Here is a 22107-nt window from a genome sequence, read left to right as displayed (position 1 = left end):
CACTGTAATTTACATACAGACAGGTGGGTAAGGCAAACTTGTAATTTAACAAATAATTATATAGTGACTGTGACCATGTGACCACCACCTAGATCAGTGGTTCCCAAGCTTATTTGGCCTACTGCCCCCTTTCCAGAAAAAATATTACTCAGCCCCTGGAAATTAATTTTTTTAAATTTTAATAGCAGTTACTCATCGCCCCCAAATGCACCTGTGGCCATCACCGCCCCCCTGGATCGCTACAGTGCCCACCGGGGGGTGGTAGCGCCCACTTTGGGAATCACTGACCTAGATAAAAAAATAGAACACCCCCAGCACCACAGAGCCCACCCTGCACTCTCCCTGCCTTTCACAGACCCGCTGCCTTTTTCCCACCAAAGGAACCACCATGTTGACTTGGTGCTACTTATTGTGTTACTTTTCTTTCCCTTTTTACCTTCCTTGTATACATCTGTAAAGAATATAGTTTTGCCCAGCCGGCATGACTCAGTGATTGAGCGTCAACCTATGAACCTGGAGGTCATGGTTTGATTCCGGGTCAGGGCACATACCCAGATTGTGGGCTCTATCCCCAGTGGGGGTGTGCAGGAGGCAGCTGATCAATTATTCTCTTTCATCATTGATGTTTATATCTCTATCTCCCTCTCCCTTCCTCTCTGAAATCAATAAAAATACATATTTTTTTTAAAAAAGAATATAGTTTTGTTTTCCTGGCCGGTGGTGCTCAGTGATTTTTTTTTGTCTGTGCAGCTTTTATTTCAATCAGAAGTAATCAGAAGTAATCAAATCTATGTACAGTCTAAAAACAATAGAAAAGGTGAGTAAAAAAGTCCTGCAGTCCATCAGGAATGGGGACCGGGCAAGCATTATACCTGGAGTGTAGAGAGAGGTCTGGGCGCTGTCCTGGCAGAATGATGACAGAGTCAGACAGAGGGAGACTCGCCGGGTGCAGGATCAGGACAGTGCCTGGCCAGGTGAGCCTGCCCGCCTACCCCCTAATGGGCAGGCAGAGACCCTGAGACCAGCCTGGTTTAGACAGGTCTACAGTGGGCCCAGAAGAAGCCAAGACCTGGCCTGGATTCTGTCAGCAAGTTCAAACCTTCACAGTGCTGTCCACAGCCCCTGAGAAGAGCCGGCCCCGGGACACGGCCAGTGCAGTTACACTGCCCTGGTGACGCAGCAGGGTCTGTGTGCAGATCATGTTGTCCATACTCCAGACCCTGAGAGACCGATCATAGGATGCGCTGAAGACTTTGGTCTGGTCTGGTGTCGAGATGACCGCCAGGGCATACACAGTGCCGACGTGGCCTGTCAGGGTCCGAACCTGCTCCTTGGACTCGATGTCCCACACGTGGATGAGGTTCTCGTAGGTGCCACAGACAATGTGGTGATTCGTCACAGCGATAGAGTACACACTGCCACCAGATGTCAGCCCATGCACTGAAGAGTTATGAGTTCAATTCCTGGGCAAGGGCACGTATCTGGGTTGCAGGTTCAATCCCTGGACTGGTCAGAGCATGTCTGAGGCAGTCAAGGATGTGTTTCTCACACATTGATATTTCTCTCTCTCCCTCCCCCTCCATCCCTCCTTTCCACTCTTCAGTAGTTTTGCCATTCAAAAAACAATAGAAAAAATATCTTGAGGATTAACAAAAGAAACAGAAAAGACTATAGTTTTGTTGTGAAATGTTCATAAAGAGAACCATGTATTGTTTTGTGTTGCCTCTTTCATTCAACATGATGGTGAGGTATGTCCATAATAGTTTGTGTAGCTTTACTTCATTGTCTTTGCTGTAGAGTAGTCCGTTTTATGGATATTCTTGGTCTTTCTAAGTATAACATAAAAATAATAGCCAGCATTAAATGAACGCTTTCTATGTGCTGCCTTATAAGGAGGTGCCTTTATTATTCTCGTTGTGCACGTGGGAGATGGAGCCACAGAGAGATGAAATTCTGTGCCCAAGGGTGGAACCAGGTGTCTAATCTAAATACTGACTCCGGAGTTTTCTAAGTGTATTAATCTCATTCAGAGTCTCAAGTGCTTCCACTAGCTACCTGCTTTTTAAAAAATTAACTTCAGTTGGTTCCTAAAGGATTAAATGGATATTCAAGCTCTCCTATCAAATCTAGCATTTTTGTTTTAATTTCGAGAGGACACACCTTCCTTTATTCAGAGTCACCAGGTATGTAACTGCCACGTCTTTGTATTTTTGCTCTCTGAGTCTTTTTTGTTGTTGTTTATCCTCACTCAAGGATATTTTTCCATTGAGTTTTTAGAGAGAGTGGGAGAGAGAGGGATAGACAGAAACTTCCATGTGAGAGAGAACATTGATTGGTTGTCTCCCGCAGGCACCCCAACCAGGGCCGGGATTGAGCCTGCAACCGAGGTACCTGCCCTTGACTAGACTCGAACCAGGGGCCCTCCAGTCCTTGGGCCTATGCTCTATCCACTGAGAAAAACTGACCAGGGCCTCTGAGTCTTTCTGAATTATTGACACCAAAATTACACCCTAGTTTTACCATTCAGATATGACTCACGTTTCAGTAGTTTTGCCGTTCAAATTTATTCACAGCCTCTTCCCGGGCATTCGTTCCTAATTTAAGCATTCCGCTTCTTTGTTGATTACTAATTTCTTAGTACGTTTTTCTCCCTCGTTTGTTTTCTTCTTCTCCCCATCCATAGCAATTTCTGTGCTTGTAAATCTCAATCAATTTCTCCTTCCTTTTTATCCCCCCCTCCACCTTCTCTCTTTCACTTCCACCTTTGATGCCATTGACCTTGTCCCTGAAGGTCTCTTCACTTCCACATTCTTTCAAGGACAGATCCTGAGTGATGTATTTAAAGAGAATAAGGAATGACGACTTCATAGTAGTTAGAGCAGTGTGAAATGCTTTAGGTCTGGAAATTGTTGATTCAGCTCACTCCACAAATATATACTGAATTATTTGCTAACTATGCATTTTGTGTAGCTGAATTATTAACCATACCCCATCTTCCCTGCCGCTACCCCTCCCCACCCCCCAAAAAAGTGAGATAAGCATTATTGTCACCATTTTCAGGAGGAAAAAGCAAAATTGAGAAAAGTGAAGAAACAATGACCATTTATTTAACAACAAAAATCCTCTTTGTGTTTCTTTTGGTTAGAGAAAACAGGTACCAATGTAGGTCTTTCATAAAAGCAAAGTGGTGTTTGGCCAAGTTCAAAGAGTTTATGTGCAGCAGAAGTAGGCTTCAAACCCAGGTTTCCTGACTCTCAGCCCAGCATCCTCTATTGAAATGATAACTAGTAGGAAGAAGGAATGACTATTTGTTTATTCTTTAATTTCAGTCTTTTCTTTTTTTCAACCAATGAACATGTGTTGAGGATTTGCCTTATGCCAGGGACAGTGTTAAATGACAACACTGATTAACATCTGGGTCTGCCCTTGACAAGCACATGGTTTGGGTACATGCAAACCAGTACAGGCTGTCCCTGCTTTTCATAGTTCATGTTACACCACTTTGCAGATATTGCATTTTTTGCAAATTGAAGGTATGTAGCAACTCTGCATTGAGCAAGTCTATCAGCATTATTTTCCAACAGCCTCAGATGACAGTTTAGCATTTTTTAGTGATAAAATACTTTTAAAGTAAGGGATGCACATTTTTTTTAGACATAATGGTATTGCACACGTCATAGACTATAGTATACTATAAACATAGCTTTTCTATGCACTGGGAAGCCAAAAAGTTTGTGTGACTTGCTTTCTTGTGCTATTTGCTTTATTGCTGTGGTTTGGAACCGAACCCGCGGTATCTCTGAGGCCTGCCTGTGCAACCTCACCTGCTCAGCGCAGTTGGGGGGTGAGGGGGGGCCTTCGTACTCAGGAAACACCCCAGGAAGTGGAGGTGGACTGGGAATAGTTCTTGGAGGAGGAGTGGGCCACATGCATTTGCTAGAATTATTTTTCCCAGGTTAAAATAGCTTAAAAGTATTCTTTCGCATGTTACCTCCCTGTTTGTGGACCTGCAGTGGCCTTGGTGTGACCAGGGAGGGCCATTGCTGGTTTTCTGCCCTCTGGCTCCCCATTTTCTTTTTCCGATACTTTCCAACTCCCTTCCAGCGTGAGCACATACAGACGCCCCTGCCGATGACTCCCATGTCCTGCCTTCTCTGACCAGGGGCTCCAATTCTTTCCTCCTCAGAATGTTCACCTGTGAAACCATCTTCTCTACCAACCCACGTCACTCTCCCTTTAAAATCAAATCTCTACATTTCCAGAAATGCTTTCTCTTTGAGTGCATGTGACTAATTTTTTGTCATTATTATTTCCCCCTCAGACGTACAATTTTCACCATTGTAGATCAGAATTTCACAGTTTTTTCAGTATCACAGAACATGAAATATTTCCTTCAGGCCAGTTTTGCAACCATTACTGTAATGGTTCTTTGTCTCTGACCTGTAGTGTTTTATATTAGATGATCTTATGGATTATCTTGATATTGCAAAAGAAGGTGTTTATGCCCTGCCATGTTTCAGAAACAATTGAAGCAGTTCTTGTCTCGATTTGAGTGCAGTTCTGCCACGTGCTGTAGTGTGTGACCTGGACGAGGCCCCTCAGCGCCCGAGTCTCAGCCTTTCCATCTCAGGTGTGGTGGGGTCTGCCCTGTTTTACCTGGTGCATGAGCTGATGTGGGTGAACTTGCTGAGATGTATGTAAATGTGAGATTTGTGATTCTTTGGCCCCTCTGTCCAAAACCTTTCCTGCTCTCAGTAGTGAGGAATCCCGTGTGGTGTGCTATCCTTTTAGCCTCGAAGGGAGTCACATCCACTTCTCTGTCTCCACTTCACTTCTCTCATGGTTTGGCCACTGTTGCCACTGTCGCTTCTCAATTTACTGCCCCAAGGAGTCTTTCTGCCCCTCATCTCACCCTCCTCCCCTGTTCTCCATGCCACCACAAAGTGATCTTTTCTGGAAAAAAATGGGATCCTGCTCTCTAGGCAAAATTCAAACTTGTTAACATGGTTTATTAGACACTTTGTAGTCTGGCCACTGCTCATCCCTCCTTTTCTGAATGCATTCAGCTGCCAAGTCACAAGGTGGTGGTGGCCTCTGAGCCTCCAGACATGACAGTAGCTCTCTGCCTGGATTTTATTCCTCCATTTAGCCCCCTTATGTTTAGTCAGATAGTGTGTACCTTTAGGTTTTTGTTTAGATGTCACTTCCTCCAGGAAGCTTTACCTGATACCTCTAGTCTGGATCAGGTAATTCTCTCATCTGACCCTGAGCTCCTCTTCCTCAGTGCTCTTCAGCCTCTATTATAATCCATAATAAAAGGGTAATATGCAAATTGACCTTAAAGACAGAACGACCGGGAACAACAGGCTACTATGATGCGCACTGACCACCAGGGGGCAGACGCTCAACACAGGAGCTGCCCCCTGGTGGTTTGTGTGCTCCCACAGGGGGAGCTCCGCTCAGCCATAAGGCAGGCTGACGGCTGCAAGCGCAGCAGCGGTGGCGGGAGCCTCGCCCGTCTCCTCGACAGTGCTAAGGATGTCTAAGCCAGCAGATGGACAACCCCTGAGAGCTCTGGGGCTGCCAGAGGGATGTCTGACTGCCAGGTTAGGCCCGATCCCCCAGGGAGTGGGCCTAAGCCGGCAGGTGGACATCCCCCAGGTGTCCCGGACTACGAGAGGGCGCAGGCTGGGCTGAAGGACCCCCCCCCTCCCCTAGTGCACGAATTTTCGTGCACCAGGCCTCTAGTAACACTGAATAACTGTTATTGTTATTGTCTGTGGGGGTGGTCTGGGTTGTTTGTTGAAGTGTCCCAGTGCCTGGTGCCTAGCAACCCATACGCATGATGGCTGAATGAGTATGAGACACAGAGAACTGGTTTATTTACCAGCAGTCACATAGTTACATGGTGCTCATGGTGTCTCCCAGAATATGTGACCTTCTCTTTTATTTTCTTAACAGACAAAGATGTGAGCAGTGGGAGTTATAACCTTTCCACCACAACCACGGGCAGCTACTACAGTTGTGTCAGCCAGATCACCATAGGTAAGAAATTGTGTTTGGTTTTTTTTTGTTCTATGACAGTTATTATTGCCTGGAATAGTGGGGAATTTGGAGGCTAAGGAAGGAGTGAGTGGAAGATGCAATCATGAGCATTTATTTTCAGAATCAGAGCAATTGCTTGTGGACACACCTTGCTGGGGCGCCCTCTTGTGGATCCTTATTGCATGTACATAGAAATGGACGGAGGCAGGGTGATTCAGAGAGATTTTAAAAATCCCGGTTTGCCCAGCTTTTTGTCATTTTCTTTATATTAAAACTGGCTTCTCTTTTAAGATTTATATTTATGTAATTGAAAAAGAAATTTTATATCACCATGGTAAATAGAAAATGTCCGTCATTTCCCATAAGTGTGTATGAGAAGTGTGCATACAGTATATGAGAAATGCAGGTGTATGCATATAGTAACAACAAATCAGTGCTATCAAATGCTAGCTACAAATGCCCTGTCCCCTCACTTCTCAGAAACATGAAGTCTGCAACTGGGGTGCGTTGTTTTCTGTGCCTCCATTTTAAAAAAAAATATATATTTTATTTATTTTTTGCAGAGAGGAAGGAAGAGGGATAGAGAGTTAGAAACATCGATGAGAGAGAAACATCGATCAGCTGCCTCCTGCGCACCCCCTACTGGGGATGTGCCCACAACCAAGGTACATGCCCTTGACCGGAATCGAACCTGACCCTTCAGTCTACAGGCCAATGCTATGTCCACTGAGCCAAACCGGTTAGGGCTGTCCCTCCCCTTTTTGACGAGAGACCTTTCCAGGAGATGGGAGGACACTGCGTGCTCACCATACACTCTCTCCCGGCTGCTGGCTGCCTTCCTACTCAACCTTAAACATATATTATTTTGGTCAAAAGGGGAAGAGTGACCCTGGCTACTTTCCTGTTTGTGGAACACATCCTCTCCCTTCCATGTCCTTTCAAATCTTTCTAAATTCCAGAATCTTGGCCGCCGCTTTAGAAGAAAAAAAAATGCTGATGCTAATTGCAGCCACATTCATTTGTTCTCCCTATTTGCCAACTGCTCTTGGTGCTTGACATACATCATTTTACTTAATCAGGACTCTGTGAGGAAGGTACTGCTACTTCCCCGTTTTACAGGCGAGGAAACTTGCTCTTTGCCACCCAGCCAGGAATGAACACGCTCGCGATTTCAATCTAGGTCTGCCCTTGACAAGCACAAGCACCTTTCACCCATGGTGGTGTAGGATACGTGTAAACCAGTACAGGCAGTCCCTGCTTTTCAAAAGTTCATGTTACACCACTTTGCAGATAATGTGTTTTTTACAAATTGAAGGTTTGTGGCAACTCTGCATCGAGCAAGTCTATCAGCATTATTTTCCCAATAGCCTCACATGACCATTCCTCCTTGAACCAATCATTGACAAGGGTTATCTTTAGACCCATGTTGCAGGGGGTAAGAGTCCACTTGCCCTGAGTCACATGGCTGAGTGGGGTTGGGGTGAATCCCCAAACAAAATATTACCCTGTTGGGATCCATAAGAGCGGGTGGATTCTGCAGAGGCATCAGGCAGTGTTCAATGCCCACAGTCTGTTCAGCACACAGCATTTTTGCAATATTTATAATAAAAGTAGAAAGTAATGAACAACCTCAGACTCCAAGTCCTGGGGGAGGACCGATTGCAGGAGTCCTTTTGTAAAATCTCCTTTTGTTTTCCTTCATCTCCTGCACTTTGGACCTTCTTACAGAAGAGTCATCTCACACAGAAGTGTAATACTTGTGAAGGATTCCATTGAAGAAAACAGCTCACTTGTGGATTTCCTGTTAACGTACTTCCTGTGGGTACCTACGTCCTGCATAACGCAGAGTTGCCAAAAAGTTCAAAAAACAGAAAAATGACTCCTTCTGAAATCTTTCTGTTTATCCAGGAGACCCTTAGCTTCGTCCTTATTTTCTGGGAGTAAACTCCCATTTTACCCATGTATGGGAGATTTAAGAACTTTATAGTTAATTAACATCATTCTTTCTCAAGACAGCCTTCAATTCTGAGCGTTCCTTACATGTTTCTCTTTATGATTTTGGGTCTAGTGGGTGAGAGAACTCAAAGGAGAGCCAAGACTGCACTCCCCAGTGGGGACAGGATGGTGGTGAGGGAGAATGGGACATTCCTGTACTTGCCCCTGGGACACTTAGACACCAGCTATTCCCCCTGGGTGGGTGGTTATCCTCGCAAAATACTTTGACCTCATTGCAACGTTTACATTTAGGCTGGTCTGTTTATATTCCAGCAATTATATGGATCTTACTATAGCTCATTTGTATCAGTAACATGGGTTAAAATATTTGCTAATGGACACCATTTCTGGAGTAAAGGATGTGGTAATTTCCTAAGCTAAAAAAAAAAGGCTTGTTAGTAATGTGAACAATACCTTTTAAAAATTAAGTATATGCTAGAAATCAGCTCTGATTTTATTTAAAAAGTGATAAAACCTGACATTGTGGAGAGTCCAGAGTTCCTGGGGAATGTTAAAGATAACACTTTCATACTGGGCTCTGTTCTGAGTAATGACTCCCCAGGAGCGTGGGCCCGGGAAAAGAAAAGATGGATTTGACTTTCTGAATAAAGCAGCCAGGCAAGGGAAAACATGGTCCTGCAATTCTCCTTCTAAGAGGATTCTCTGGTGTAAATTGAAAGTAATATGTTTTCAGCTTTTGAATAAAAATTTAATGGGACATCGATTTAAAGGGAGCATTCTGGAATTTCATTTCTATGGCCCAGTTCACTCTTAGCAGGTGTGGGAGATCCAAGAGCACTGATCACAGAAAACAAACAAATTTGCATCTGAGGTTTAGTCCAGCAAACACGCTCAGGCTGGTTGGTCCTGGGTCCGTGGTATTCACTCCGGTCTTCTACTGAGGCTCTGGCTCCTCGCAGATCCAAACACGGAGAATTTGTGTTCTCGCTGAATATTTTCAGAGGCTCCAGAGCCCTTGCTCAGGCAAGACTCATGCACCGTCAGAAGGTGGCTTCTGGGGTTACTCCAGCTGACAGTTGTCATGTGGGGATAGGGTTCAGGGTTGCTTGATCTGTAGGTGAATATAAAGAGATTTTTCCAAAGAAGCTAGAAAGCTGGATTTTTCTCTAAAATTTTATTGTTGTGAATTTTTATTTGAATTTTATTTCAAATTTAAAAAGTGTGGACGAACTAAAGCACATCTGCAGAACAGATCTGTCCATCTGGCCAGTAGGTTGCAATCTTTGCCTAGAAGGTCAAGTTCATGCTACTACTCCATGACCTAGTCCTTCTACCTAAGAAGGCTCTCTCCCCTGATATCTTGGAAGGAAATTTATTTCCTACTTTTAGACTCTTTAATCTTGCTTTGTAAAGTTACTTGCAGTTTAGGGAGAAAACATAGATTTTGGAGTCAGGCAGATCCGGACTCCAGTTCTGTTTATGGCCCTTACTGGCTGCTTGACCTGGGGCAGGTTGAGATGCAGTTTCTTTTTCTTTTTTTTAAATAAATCTCTTTATTGATTTCAGAGAGGAAGGACAAGGGAGAGAGAGATAGAAACATCAATGATGAGAGAGAATCATTGATCGACTGCCTCCTGCATGCCCCCATTGGGGATCAAGCCCGCAACCTGGGCATATGCCCTTGGCCAGAATCAACCCTGGGACCCTTCAGTCCGCAGGCCAACGCTCTATCCACTGAGCCAGACTGGCTAGAGCAAGATCCAGTGTCTTCATCCATAAAACTTAAATAGTGAGAGGTAGTCCCCTTGTACAATTGCTGTAAGGAAAAGAATCACTTGTATCTAGCACATAGTAAGCCTTCAGGTATTGATAAGTCTTAATCTCCTTTACTAGAGCTTAATCTCCTTTGAGCTCCTTGAGGGAACAGCCTGGGCAGCTAGCACATAGTATGTGCTTAATAAATGTATGTTGAATAAGTGAACAAGATCCATCAAGTGTGATGATTTTAACCTGTGTATTTGTAAAGTAACATCCTTATCTCAAGTGCTGTTTGATTTGACTCACAGATAAGACGGATGGGAAATATAGAAACCACCACAGTGTGAGGCTTCCATTGCTGCTCCTGACCTAATGTGTTTTGTCTCTCCAGGTTATGACGTTTCTGGGCCTGTTGCAATTGGGGTGACCCACTGGAAAAATCCATATGCCCAAGGCAGACCTACCGTCCCATCAGATCTGCCTCTCTTCGTCTCCAAAGATGCAGGCATCCCCGTGTATCACCAGTCCCTCACGCGCAAGACTGAGCTGGCCACGCCTCTGTCTTGCCCAGCTTCACTGTCCATCACTCCAGTGCCTTCTTACAGCAGCAGCAGCCAGGAAACCCTGAGTCAGGACACGACAGGTAAGGAGAGTTGGCTTCCTGTTGGAGATTCAGGACTCAGTGTATTTAAGGTTCTCTCATTTGCCTGCTGACCAGATTGCATCTGTGTTTCTGCTTGTGTGGTGCTACAGACTCCCACATTTCTCCCTGTACCCCCCAACTCCCATATGAATAGCTTGGCTGTGACAGGGGGAAGGTTGGATGTTTACATAAATATTTGACCTTAAGTCTATTTTTGACCTCGTTCTGTTTGGTAAAATGACAGAGATCAACCCTGAATCAGAATCCCAAGATTTGTCACTTGACTTTGGGTTGGCTTGTTTAATTTCTCTAATCCTCTATTTAGTGACAAGGCATCTATCTTGTATTAAACAGTTGTATTAGAAAAAGTCCTCCAAAAGTCATTTTTGAATACCTTAGTTACTACCAATTCATGCTGCTCCATCAATCTGATCCATGGCAGGGGTCTGCACATCAGTGCCCTTGGGCACACCCAGCCTGCTTAGTTTATCCCAAGAACTAAGAATAGTTTTTACTTTTTGGAAATGATTGGTGTCTCCATCTATACAGGTTGCTATAACAAAATACTGCAGACTGGATAGTTTATTTCTCACAGTTCTGGAGGCTGCACGTTGGAGGTCAGGGTGCCGACACAGCGGAATGAGGGCCTTCTTCTGGGTTTCAGACTTCTCACGGTGTCCTCGCACGGCAGGAGTGGTGAGGGATCTCTGTGGGGTCTCTTTTATAAGAACACTAATCCCATTCATGAGGGCACCACCCTCATGGCCTAAGCATCTCCCAAGGGCCCTGCTTTCTAATACCTTCACATCAGGCATTAGGGTTCCAACCTATGAATTTCGGGAAGGACACAAACATTCAGATCATACAGTGGAAAAAATTGAGAGAGTAATAATATTTTGAGACACCTGAAAGGTATATGAAAGTCAAAGTTTAGTATACACATATAAAATTTTATTGGAACACCACCACATTCACTTATATATTTATGTGCTGTCTATGGTTGCTTTCACGTGACAACAGCAGAGGTGAGTAGTGACACAGACCATCTGGGCTGGAAAAACTAAAATATATACTATCTGGGCCTTTGCAGATAATCTTTGCTGACTGCTGCTCTGTGTGATCCTTGGGAGTTATGACTTAAACACCTAGGGCAAGAAAACTGCTTATAACAGCTTGCCTTAAATTTTATAATTTATGCCCTGGCCAGCGTTGCTCAGTGGTTTAAACATTGGCCCATGCACCTAAGGGTCCCAGGTTCAACTCCAGGTTAAGGACATGTACCTGAGTGTGGATTTGATCCCCAGCACCAGTCAGGGAATGTGCGGGAGACAACCTATCGATGTGTCTCTCACACATCCATTTTTCTCTCTCTCATTCCCCCCATCTCTTTCTACCCTTCTCTCCCTCTCCATTCCTTCCACTCTCTCTAAAAATCAATGGGAAAAATATCCTTGGATGAGGATTAACAACAGCAACAAATTTATAACTTGCATTATAGTTTGAATGAGTTACAGAAAGTTTTACCTCTCTATGCAAGGATAGGCAGTTAATCATGTTTATAATAAAAAGTCTGAGCTGGAGGTTTAAATGATGTCAAATCCTTCGGCCATGTTTTTCTTCTGTAGCTATAGCACTTAGAGATATCGGTGTAGTCAGCCAAGTCCATTGTGTAATTCCTGTTCTGGAGATCAGTCTCTGAATGTTGACCCTCAGCATTACAATGCCCCTCAATAATTCACAGATGCTGCCATCTAGGGGTGAGCCAGTGATGTTGCAGAAGTTTTAGATTCCCAAAAGCAATCTGGAAAAGCAGCAGATTGGTCTCCCATTGAACTTGTTAACAATGAAGATTCCTGGGCTTGCCCCCGGGGGATGCTGTGTCCATGGCACAGAGCGAGTTTCAGCAGTCTGCATGCTTCATCCCATCCTGGGATTTTGATTCTTGAGGTTCCCATTCACACCTTGGGGGACTCCTTCCACAGTGTCTGGTTAGATGGCTAGATGAGAATCCAAGAGATTGATATTGTAGAGCACTGGGGGACATTGGCTTACCATCAGCCCTGTCTTGGCAAAACTAACCATCTTTCTGGTTGTCCTTGTTGAGGGTTAGTCTGAGCGCAGAAATATCGTGATGGAGGGTGTGAACATTTTTCCAAATGAAGGTTTGAAATCTCCTGGGTTTTGATGTAATCGCGAAGGAAACCTGACTCTGCTTACTTTAAAAGTTTCGTGAAATCTGAAGTTGGAGAAATAAAGTGCTACCTTTGGCCGAGGTTGCTGAAAGGTTATGACATTTCCTGACAAAGAAGTGTGTGAAATGGCAGCTGTCAGATTAACATTTCACCACCTTTCCCTTGCAGTTAGCTTTTTTTTTTTTTTTATTTGCATAGAACACTGTACTTTGACTTTTGGAAGACGCTTCTATTTTTTAACTTGTAGGTTTTCAAAAACAAAAGCCCATAATTCTCTTCATTCCTTGGGACATTCCACTGGCAATAAAATATTGACTTTTCCCAAGCAACTGGTGTTATTATTATTCGTATACTTACAAAGTAAGCCTGAATATTTAAGGATGGCATTACCCAAGCATGTGGTATTTTATTATAGAAAATTTTAGATACCAGTATAGCTTCTGTACATTTCAATTATGATTATATGTAGGTCAATTATTAAATTTATTTGATTTCTTACAGGAATTATGGATTGGAATATGTATTTTTGTGTGAAAGTTTCCAGTTTCATTTCTTTTTGCTTTTTAAAAACTAAAGTTAATTTTAGTATTTCTTTACACATGAAAAAATATATGTTGTTTTTTTTTGCTATAAAACTGGGGTGAGATAAGTCAGTGCAAGTGTATCAGAATGTCCTATGAATTCCAGACTTTGCTAGACATACATCCCTTCATATTTCTAAGCTTTCTTTCTTCTGCATAAACTACTGGTCTGATGTGGAGGAGCTGATAAGTTGTAGGCACAAAATAGCTATACTATTACTTATTGATTGTTTGAGTTTTCTTATGTTTAAGAATTCATCCAACCCTAGCCAGTGTGGCTCAGTTGGTTGTTCTGTGCACTGAGAAGTTGCTGGTTCAATTCCCAGTCAGGGCACATGCCTGGGTTGTGGGCTTGATTCCCAGTAGGAGGTGTGCAGGAGGCAGCTGATCGATGTTTCTCTCTCATCGATGTTTCTAACTCTCTATCTCTCTCCCTTCCTCTCTGTAAAAAATCAATAAAATATATTAAAAAAAAAAAAAGGAATTCATCCAACCCTAGCCAGTGTGGCTCAATTGGTTGTTTTGTGCACTGAGAAGTTGCTGGTTCAATTCCCAGTCAGGGCACATGCCTGGGTTGTGGGCTTGATTCCCAGTAGGGGGTATGCAGGAGGCAGCTGATAAATATTTCTCTCTTCTCCCACCCTCTCTCCCTAAAAATCAATAAACTATTCTTTAAAAAAAAAGAATTTATTCAGCCTGGCTGGTGTGGTGCAGTGGTTGAGCATTGACCCATGAATCAGGAGGTCACCATTCAATTCTTGGTCAGGGCACATGCCTGGGGTTTCAGGCTCAATCCCCAGTAGGGGGCATGCAAGAGGCAGCTGATTTATGTTTCTCTCTCATAGATGTTTCTTTCTCTCTCTCTCTCTCTCTCTCTCTCTCTCTCTCTCAAAATCAACAAAAACATATTTTTAAAAAGAAGTACAGCTTGAGTTTCCTAGTAACTGAAGCAAAAAGGAGAAATCTATATATATAAAAGGCTAACATGGTGTCTGACTGTCCAACCAGTCGCTATGATATGCACTGACCACCAGGAGGCAGACACTCAACTCAGGAGCTGCCAAACTGCAGTGACTTGGCAGCAGTGGTTCTCGGATGATGCACCCCAAAACCAGAGAGGAGGGAGCCTGATTCCTCATGGGGCCATGTGATTCTACCTTCGGCCATGGGTTATGTTGTTGCTGGGGCACTCTTAGCCCAGAATTTGGTATACTGCACACTGCGTTTGCGTTCCACACCCTGTAAGACAACAACTTTGCAGAGTGCCTTCTCGCACTTTGGGACCCCTAGGGGGATGTTGGAGAGCCAGTTTCAGCCCAATTCCCCCAGGCCAGGCCAAGGGACCCCACCTGCTAGAGGGACCCCACTTACTCTGCAGACGCTGGGGAGGGACCGCGGGAGGTTGGTTCCAGGGGGTGTTTGGCTCATCTCGCCCAGTCCCGCCCCGCTGGCCACCTTCTAATTAATTTCCTTTCAATGTGCACAAATCCGTACACTGGGTCACTAGTATGGAATAATATTATAAACCACCCCTATATTCAGAGAGACAACCATTTTATAAATCCTCTAAGTGATATAATGTGTTTTTATTACAATCTACATAATAAACAATCTCTAAGTTAAATTACTTGAAACTTGTAAATGCTATTTCCTGAAAGTTTAGATAACCTGGTTGGAAAAAAAAATGTGTGGAAATACATCAATTAGTACTCAATAAAATTCTAAATTCATTTTGCTCCTGGAAATAGATGTTAAGCCAATATCTTACAACTAATTTATAATTCTTCCTCTGGCTCCTAAGCCTCCACCAGAGAGAACTTTCATAAGTGTTTCAGTCCAAGTGATTTAACAGAGCCCTAACACAGAACTTTGGTGTGGACAGCAAAGAGATCATATTAGATATTGGAGTGAACATGTATTATTCTAAAACTAGAAGTCCGGTGCACGAAATTTGTGCACAGGTAGGGTCCCTAGGCCTGGCTGGCGATCAGGGCTGATCTGTGGGGCGACCGGCGGGGCTATCAGGGGGCTCCTGCTGGCACCCGCCTTGGCTGGCCTGAGGCCTGCGGGCTGGGGGAAGCTCCTGCATTGAACGTCTGTCCCCTGGTGGTCAGTGCATGTCATAGCGACCGGTCGTTATTCTGGTCGTTCCACCGTTTGGTCGATTTGCATATTAGGCTTTTATTATATAGGATGAATCTGAACTTAATTATGTTCAAAGAATGGACAAAGATTGCCTAGGAGTAACCTACAATACAGATGACCTTCCCTCTAGCTTAATTCTTTATATTTGTATATCCCTTCATAGTTCATATCAAGATGTTTCATATTCATTTAAATACCACGATCACCTGTGTGCAAATTTCTAACAGCCTCATGTCACAAATAGAGAAACCAGGCTCAGAGACGCTAAGGCACTGCCCATGGAGAACAGTTGGTAAGGGCAGAGGTGAGAATGCAACCCCAAGGTGGCCTCTTCCACTCCAGCAAGATGGCCACACTATGAACGGCCATTGTTAGATCGTAACACCAAAGTAACAATTGCATTTCTATCTGCCCGAATATCCTATTCATCTTTCTGCATTATTTATGAAGAGGTCAGGTCCACTGCAGGAGCCTGCTAGATCCCTAGAATCTTTTTTTTGTATTAAAATTGCAAATGCTTACCTCTCAGGACATCCTTGCATCCTTGATGAAGGAAGTGACATAGATGGGGATGCGTAATTTTATATAATTTCATGAATGCCACCCCAAAAAATTGACATCAGGAATCTTTCTGTGGGAAAGCATGGATTTTTGTAGGTTTAAAATGACTGTGAATAGATTTTTTGTCTTTGTATTTTCATTGTTTTCAGGTTTCAGAGAAGCATTTGATGCATCATAAATAGCGACCTAAACAGATGGTTTTCTACACATTCCATGCTATCACAGGCACAGAGATTCATGACATGGCATTTTTAATATCTGTTAATTACTCAGAGTTTAGGGAGTCAAATTCTGTTTCAGATTTTATAAAAACAGAATTGCACTGAGTGTGTTGTGAGCTCACTATGGGGAAATCAGGAAATTGTAGCATTTTAAGTTACAGAAAAATAAAGTATCTTCTGCATTTATAAAAAAATTAACATGAAAGTATGGCGTTTACAACTCAAAGATACAACAAACCAAATAAAACAATTTGATTCAACAAAGACATTGAGGGCCTAGAATGCGCAGGCCCTGGGCTAAAAATACATTGAAAAAAACACACAACAAAAACAAAAACAGAACTAAGACAGAGTTCCTGACCCAGGGGCACTCAGAGACCTAACAGAGCTGGATATGTAAGCATGTAAATGACAATGCAGTCGAATGAGGGCAGAAATACATGTAAACGGTACAAGGTCGAGTCATAACTTTTTCCATGGGTTTCAAAGAATTTGTCATCTCCATCACCTTCATTCCACCCACTGCAATTAAGAAGTTCATGTGTGCCCAGCTTGTGTGGCTCAGTGGTTGAGTGTCAACCTAAAAACCAGGAGGTCACAGTTCAATTCCTGGTCAGGGCACATGCCTAGGTTGGCAACCTAAAGTACAATTCAGTGTGGATCGTCAGACAGGAACTTAGGTTTGTCTAAGATTCGCTGGCAAACCAGTTGTAGAGCTGGGACTTGACCTAGAGCCCATTTCAAAATCCAGACTTTCCAACAGTCCTTTCTCCATAAGAGGTTTACTTTGCAGTTCTCCCAGCACATCGATAAAGTGTTTCGCTCCCTCCGGTTTTAACAAAACGAAGGTTTGCAACACTTTTATTCCTCTTCTATATATTTCTTAAATAAAGCCATCTGACATTTTCTCTCACTTTAAGCTTTGTCCTTCTCAGACAACACTTTCTCCTTGCAAACCCTCCCAGCTACCATGGCAGGATAACCGAGCAAGCAGCACCATGAGCTCACCTGGAACCAGCAGTGCCTGAGTGACTCACTTCTTGTCCTCCTCACTAACAGGGTGACCAATAGCATTAATTTTCACTTTATACATAATCAGTACTGTTCCTTCCGGAACACAGGTGTGATTGAATGATGCCCCGAGGAAGCAGAGCAACAAAAATGATCACCTGGCAATGACCCCAGCCATCCATGGGTGTCAGGAGGGTTTCCACAGTTTAACAGTAGCCTGTGGCTGAACGTATTGTGTCTTCCTAGAGGCCTCTCTTAACCAAACATGGCCCCAATCCCGGCTGCTTCTCCTTGAGATGCGGAACAGGAGGTCTTCCATTTAGGGACCAAGTGTGCTGGGCCTTTTGTTTAGAATCCAGAATACACACTAAGGAGTGTGCATTCTTGTTTTATTGTCAGGATGTAGCACCAAGCCTGGTATGTGCTCAATACAGGAGGGATGGATTAATGAATGAATGGAAGACATGGGATTACAAATCACAGTAGAAGTCAAGGCCAGTTCCCAAAAGCCCCCACAGCTGTACTCAAATTCCTGGACCAACGTGACCTGAGAGTGGAGCACACTGGCCACCAGTAGCTGCTCCTGCAGCAGTAGGTCAGCCAAAAGCACAAACGGTTCATGCATAGACAGACATTTCGGCTTTAGGCTGGTTGGGAACATGGTATGCACATGGGGACTAGGCAGTGAGCATCGGTGAGCATTCCTAAATGGGAGCATGCCATCTCCCAGCCGGGTCATATTACTCGCATCTCCTGGCCACATCAGTAGCTCAAGTTGCAGGGTCACTTTTTGTGGCACCTGACCTCTGAAATGTAAAACCTCGCTGCTTCCTTCAGCATCCATTCTGAATGTATTTGATCTCAATTTCTTGAAAGAAATTAGTGCCATTAAATGGGTACCTCTTCGAAGGTACTCCACACCTCAGGCCAATTGATGGCATCACCACAGTGCATCGGATCTCAAGTTTTCAGAGCTCGCACGTAGAGAAGCACCAGTAAGCACCACCTGACAACAAAGTCAGGAGGAAAGACGAATGAACATAGCCCACCCCATGACAAGACACAGTGCTGTGCTTAGCCTATTGGTACACAGATGAAACCTGGATTCTTGGGAAATGACCACTGATTTGGAATAGAGAACAGTCATTTCACATCTCCCTTCCCTTTCACGAATGAGGAACATATTTAAAATTCCAAGGAATGTTTGCAATTCATTAAGGATCTCTTTCTAAAACTCCACTCTACCAGGAGACCACTAGGGGGAAAGTGGTGAGAGAGGAGACTGGGGAAGGAGGGCACAGGGCAACAGGAATGAGTTCTCACTCATTGCTGTGTATGGAGATGCGGGGAGGTTACTACTGGTCTGGAGCACAAATGGAGGCACTCCTATTTATAACAGAATTTCAGAGGACTGTAGCCTGGGGACTGGCGAGCAAGTATCAAAGGTGTCACCTGGGTCATCAGGGAGAGAAAAAAAATCTCTCTTTGGAAAGAAATTTATTCCAGGATTTTGATTAGGGCACAGTTTGCAAAAGATCCTTGTTAAAATAGGGTAAAACTCACTATAACCCACAAGCCCATTCTCAATGATTAGACAACCAGATTACTCCCACTATCCAAGCTCCAGAGAATAGGACCAGACTTGGTTGATCTTGATAAGTGGTTTTCAACTGGGGATGATCCCCTCAACCCTGGACATTGGTCAACGTCTAGAGATACTTTTGCTCCTCACAACTGGCATTCATTTGGGTAGAAGCCAGAGATGTTACGACACAGAACAGCCCCCACAGCAAAAAATTACTCAGCCTGAAATGTTAACAGAGACGAGGTTGAGAAACTGGTATCAGCTTAGAAGAGAAAAAGCCTAGGTACAGCAGGAGATGCAATATAGGGAGATTAAAGGATGTGATGAAACATGAAAAAGGGAAAATCAAAAGTGCTAAGGACATGCTTTATTAAGAACAGCCCCAGGGGAGAGAGCAGAGCCCTGGGAATGCCATACAGGCAGGGTCAATTTCAAGGTCAAGGTATGACACATAGGAAGAGAAAATCAAAGGGAGGAAGCAGCATTCAAACGAATGATGAACATGGGACAATGAGGTCGGCGCCATGTCAATGCATTGCAGGATATTAGCATTTCAGGCCTCTGTCCAGTAGATGCTAATGCCTCCTGCCCAGTTGTGACAACCAGAAATATCTCCAGCCATTGCCAGATGTTCCCCAAGAAACAAAAACATTCCTGCTTAAAAACAATTCTTCTAGAATGATCTTTTTGAATTAAATATATACTATAGTAAATATACTTTCTTTCATTTCCTTAATCTTGGTCCTTCTAGATACAAGTTCCTTCTTTTCTAAAGTAGGCTTTTTGATCATTATTTTTCCAGTAGATATGCATTGGATACATTCTCCCAGTCTTTTCCCAAAAATATTCTTATGCTGCCCTCCCTTTTCAATAATCATTGAGCTGGATTTGGAATATTCTGTACTGATTGTTATTTCTTTTAGTACTTTGAAGTTAGCAATGCACTGTCTTCTGGCTTCTATCTTACTATTGGAAAGTCTATCCTTAGTTTGTTTCTCATTTGTAGGAAATCTTTTCCCCTTGGGTTGTTTCTAAGATCTTTCCCTTTTTTGTTGACTCATCATAATATGTTTATTTATGGATTTATTTTTATTTATTCTGCTTGGCAATCATTGTTTCATGAATCAAAGGATTTGTTTTTCTCTTCAATTCTGGAAAATTCTCAACATGTGCGCGCTCTCTCTCTCTCTCCCTCTCTCATTTTCATGATTCAGAATCCAAAATGATGCATGTTGGAACTTCTCATTCTGTTTTCTATATTTCAACTTCTTCCTCCTTATTTCTCTACCTTCTATCTCTTTATAGTACATTTGGGGCAATTTCTTCAGATGTATCTTCCATGCCTGATTCTCTCTTCAACTGTGTCGCTGACCAAACAAATCATGATTAAGGCACTAATTCTCAACTCAAGAACTTTACATCTAGTAGACTAACCAGACATATGAAAAGAAAATTACATTGCAGTGTAATAAGAGCAGAATTCAAGATGTCTGTAGGAATTACCAATGGAATAGAAAGAATGATTATGCTGAGGGAAAATGGAAGGAAATCATAGAGGAAGTCACCTCTTAACCAGGTTTGAAATATAAATATTCTAGGAGAAGATGTAAGAAGGGGCATCCAAACAGATGGCAGAGCATGTGCAAAATCATGAATCTTTAGGGACCATTAAAGAATCCTATATAATAAAAGCCTAATATGCTAAGTGTCCAGTCGTCTGGTCATCCGTTCAACCAATCAAAGCATAATATGCTAATGATATGCTAAGGCTGCTCAACCACTCGCTATGATGTTCACTGACCACCAGGGTGGCAGACACTCCGACCAGTAGGTTAGCTTGCTGCTGTGGTCCGGCCAATTGGGACTGAGCGAGACAGGCTGGAAACACCCTGGAGCCCTCCCCCAGTCCCTCCCTGGCTGGCCAACCTCCCACGTCCCTCCCCAGCCCCCGATCATGCACCGGTGGGGTCTCTTAGCCTGGCCTACACCCTCTTGCAATCTCGGACCCCTTGGAGGATGTCGGAGAGCCGGTTTTGGCCCGATCCTGCAGGTCAGGACGAGGGACTCCACAGGTGCATGAATTCGTGCACTGGCCCTCTAGTTAACTGTAACTACTGTGTGGATACATCTGTAGAGAGTAGTGAGAGATCCTGGAGAGTTGTTTAAAGCTAGTTAGGAAGACCCTGTGTACTATGTATGAAGTGTTTACACTTTATTCTATGGGCAATGGGAAAGCAACAGAAGTGTTCAAGGAGGTGTAGGTAGAAAGGGAAAGGAGGAAGGGAAAAAGGGAGGGAGGGAGGGAGGGAGGGAGACAGATATGAATTTGAGCAAGCTAACCTTGTGGCCATGGAAGAATTAAGATGTAGGGAGGCTGGTTACAAGAGGGCTGCATTAATCTAGGTAGAGATGATGAGAACTTGAACTGAGATATTATCGGTAAGAATGGAGAGGCTCTGAATTAGAGATATTTCTAAGGTAGACATATGAATGTGTTAGCCAGCTGGCTATGGAGGCTGATGGCTAGCAGAGGGTTAAACATAAGGACATGCAGTTTTTGGATTGTGAATGTGAATGGACAGTGAGACCATTAAAGAGAGTAAGAAATTGAATTTTGAGAGCAACCAGAAAAAAGTTCCATTTGGGGAACATAAGTTATGAAATGGATGGGATATATCCTGGCTGAAAAGTATGGTTGACAGTTGTAAATACATCTTTAAAGCTTGTCAGAGAAATCAGACAGGGAAATACTGCTCTGGAGTCATCAGCATGCAGCTGCTGACTGAGTACAATGGAAGGGAGTGATTGAGAATCAGCTGGGGTGGGGAGTGTCCAAAAACGTCCTTTGTGTCATGGTGGTGATGGAAATTGTAAAGCTTGGTCATCCAAAATTGTGTCAAACCTATACAGACTATCTGAGAGGGCGACAGTTTCCAAACTTTCCCCTTATGGTTCCTTCAAATTTATCTTCTTTTACTTGAAGAAATAATTTAATAAGATCTTTTGCATCCAATATATTAATATATTTTAATGTTACAATTTTATAATGACATATTTTAATATTGTTATGTATTTTAATAGTATACTAATTAAATAGTTTAATAACAAAAACGTGTGTGTTTGCACACCTAATGTGAGATCTTCTTTCTAGACACTTATCACATTGAATTAAAATATTTATCTATCTTCTCCTGTAGACTTTAAGCTCCTTGGACTGGGGTGATGCTTTACTCAATTTTCTATCCCAAGGATTTATCACAGTGCATGGCACAGAGTAAGAACTTTGTATGTACTGGGTGGATGTGTGGACGGATGGATGGATGGATGGATGGATGGGTGGGTGGGTGGATGGATGGATGGGTGGATGGATGGGCGGATGGATGGGTGGATGGATGGATGGATGGATGGG

The 22107-nt window shown here is 43.3% G+C and overlaps 1 protein-coding gene across 1 annotated transcript in view; it reads left to right on the top strand.

The window, feature by feature from the left end:
- The window catches only part of ANO4 (anoctamin 4), a 293207-nt gene that overhangs the window by 8292 nt on the left and 262808 nt on the right, over positions 1 to 22107 (top strand). The window contains exons 2-3 of the mRNA XM_023749873.1: positions 5962 to 6045; positions 10151 to 10402. Coding sequence (XP_023605641.1) covers positions 5962 to 6045; positions 10151 to 10402 — 336 coding nt within the window. The remainder of the gene's footprint in view (positions 1 to 5961; positions 6046 to 10150; positions 10403 to 22107) is intronic.

The sequence above is a fragment of the Myotis lucifugus genome, unplaced genomic scaffold (genome assembly GCF_000147115.1).
Source record: "Myotis lucifugus unplaced genomic scaffold, Myoluc2.0 scaffold_10, whole genome shotgun sequence".
Taxonomy (NCBI): Eukaryota; Metazoa; Chordata; class Mammalia; order Chiroptera; family Vespertilionidae; genus Myotis; species Myotis lucifugus.
Note: the sequence above shows the minus strand (reverse complement) of the source record. Positions and strands in the feature narration are given on the sequence as shown.